Source organism: Lucilia cuprina, chromosome 4, assembly GCF_022045245.1.
Source record: "Lucilia cuprina isolate Lc7/37 chromosome 4, ASM2204524v1, whole genome shotgun sequence".
Lineage (NCBI taxonomy): Eukaryota > Metazoa > Arthropoda > Insecta > Diptera > Calliphoridae > Lucilia > Lucilia cuprina.
The window spans coordinates 91,778,519-91,780,285 of record NC_060952.1 but is presented as its reverse complement, the minus strand read 5'-3'; the positions used below and the strand labels follow the sequence as shown (position 1 = coordinate 91,780,285).

General features: G+C 34.7%; 1 protein-coding gene across 1 annotated transcript in view; it reads left to right on the top strand.

The window, feature by feature from the left end:
• LOC111685801 overlaps positions 1–1,097 on the top strand; it is a 1,934-nt gene extending 837 nt beyond the window's left edge. The window contains exons 2-3 of the mRNA XM_046947980.1: positions 236–424; positions 488–1,097. Of these exons, the coding sequence (XP_046803936.1) occupies positions 236–424; positions 488–958 (660 nt within the window). The 3' untranslated portion in view covers positions 959–1,097. The remainder of the gene's footprint in view (positions 1–235; positions 425–487) is intronic.
• Positions 1,098–1,767: the final 670 nt, after the last annotated feature.

The window sequence follows — 1,767 nt, the reverse complement described above, 5'->3', positions numbered from 1 at the left end:
TTCTGTTCTAGTTCTGTTCTAGTTCTGTTCTAGTTCAGTTCAAGTTCTGTTCTAGTTCTGTTCTAGTTCTGTTCTAGTTCTGTTCTAGTTCTGTTCTAGTTCTGTTCTGGTTTTGTTCTAGTTCTGTTCTAGTCTGTTCTAGTTTTATTCTTGTTCTATTCTTTTTCCGTTCTAGTTGTGTTCATTCATGTTCATTTTGATTTCAGATCTCATATTTTGACTTTCATTCCTTTAGGTTTTAGAGGGTTCCTTCTTTTTATACGAATCTGTAGCAGTGGCCACAAAGATTAATTTACCCGAAAACGTACAAGCTAAAAAAGATCTAAGAGAATTATCGCGCATAACAGCTGAAGATGGTGTCTCGTTAATAGCTGTTGAAAAATCCACAGGAAAGCCAATAGCTGTAGCTTTCAATAAAATACAAGTAAAAAAACTTAAATTATATTTATATTTTTTATATTATTCATATAAATTTATACAATTTCAGTTCATTCCCGACAACGGCGAAGATGTTTTCTTTGTTAAATTCCGCAAAGAAAATGCCAAATCTCCTAATGCCCAATCACTAATGGACTTTATGGCTTCGGTCGATGAGCAATATGATATCTTTGAAAAATTCAATTTAGATTGTACCTGTGAGCTGATGTTTCTGGCTACATTACCCCAATGGGAACGTAAGGGCATTGCTAAGGCTTTGGCAAGATACACCATCGAGTTGACAAAGGAATTGAAAAATGGTATAGGTTTGGAGGAAATACATCCCTCCCTGAGGAAACGTATACCAAAAGCTGTTACCGCCATTTTTACCTCAATGTTTTCGCAAAAAGTTGGCAAGGCCGAGGGTTTTACAGTGGTTAATACAGTGCCCTATACACAGTTCTCATTTGAGGGGAAAACCTATGATCAACGTATAGATCCCAGGCATAAGGGTTGTGAGCATGTGGTGTATTTAGTTTAAGAGACTTTTAGGCGGAGGAGAATTTCTTTTGCTTGATTAACAAACAAAAGTTTTAAATGTGGAAATATTAGTAGAAATAAACAAACTGTCCTTAAAGTATACAATTTAATAAAGTCTTGTAATTATTTACAAAGTTCAACTCAAATTTAGTTCTAGCTGAGTTCTGTTCTAGTTTAAGTTTAGTTCAGTTTTGGTTTAGTTCTAGTTCAGTTTTAGTTTAGTTCTAGTTCAGTTCCAATTCAGTTCTAGTTCAGTTCTAGTTCTGTTCTAGTTCTGTTCTAGTTCTGTTCTAGTTCTGTTCTAGTTTTGTTCTAGTTCTGTTCTAGTTCAGTTCTAGTTCAGTTCTAGTTCAGTACTAATTCAGTTCTAGTTCAGCTCTAGTTCTGTTCTAGTTCAGTTCTAGTTCAGTTTTAGTACAGTTCTAGTTCAGTTCAGTTCTAGTTCAGTTCTAGTTCAGTTCTAGTTCAGTTCTAGTTCAGTTCTAGTTCAGTTCTAGTTCAGTTCTAGTTCAGTTCTAGTTCAGTTCTAGTTCAGTTCTAGTTCAGTTCTAGTTCAGTTCTAGTTCAGTTCTAGTTCAGTTCTAGTTCAGTTCTAGTTCAGTTCTAGTTCAGTTCTAGTTCAGTTCTAGTTCAGTTCGAGTTCAGTTCTTGTTCAGTTCTTGTTCAGTTCTAGTTAAGTTATAGTTAAGTTATAGTTCAGCTTTAATTCAGTTCTAGTTCAGTTCTAGTTCAGTTCTAGTTCAGTTCTAGTTCAGTTCTAGTTCTAGTTCAGTTCTAGTTCAGTTCTAGTTCAGTTCTAGTTCAGTTCTA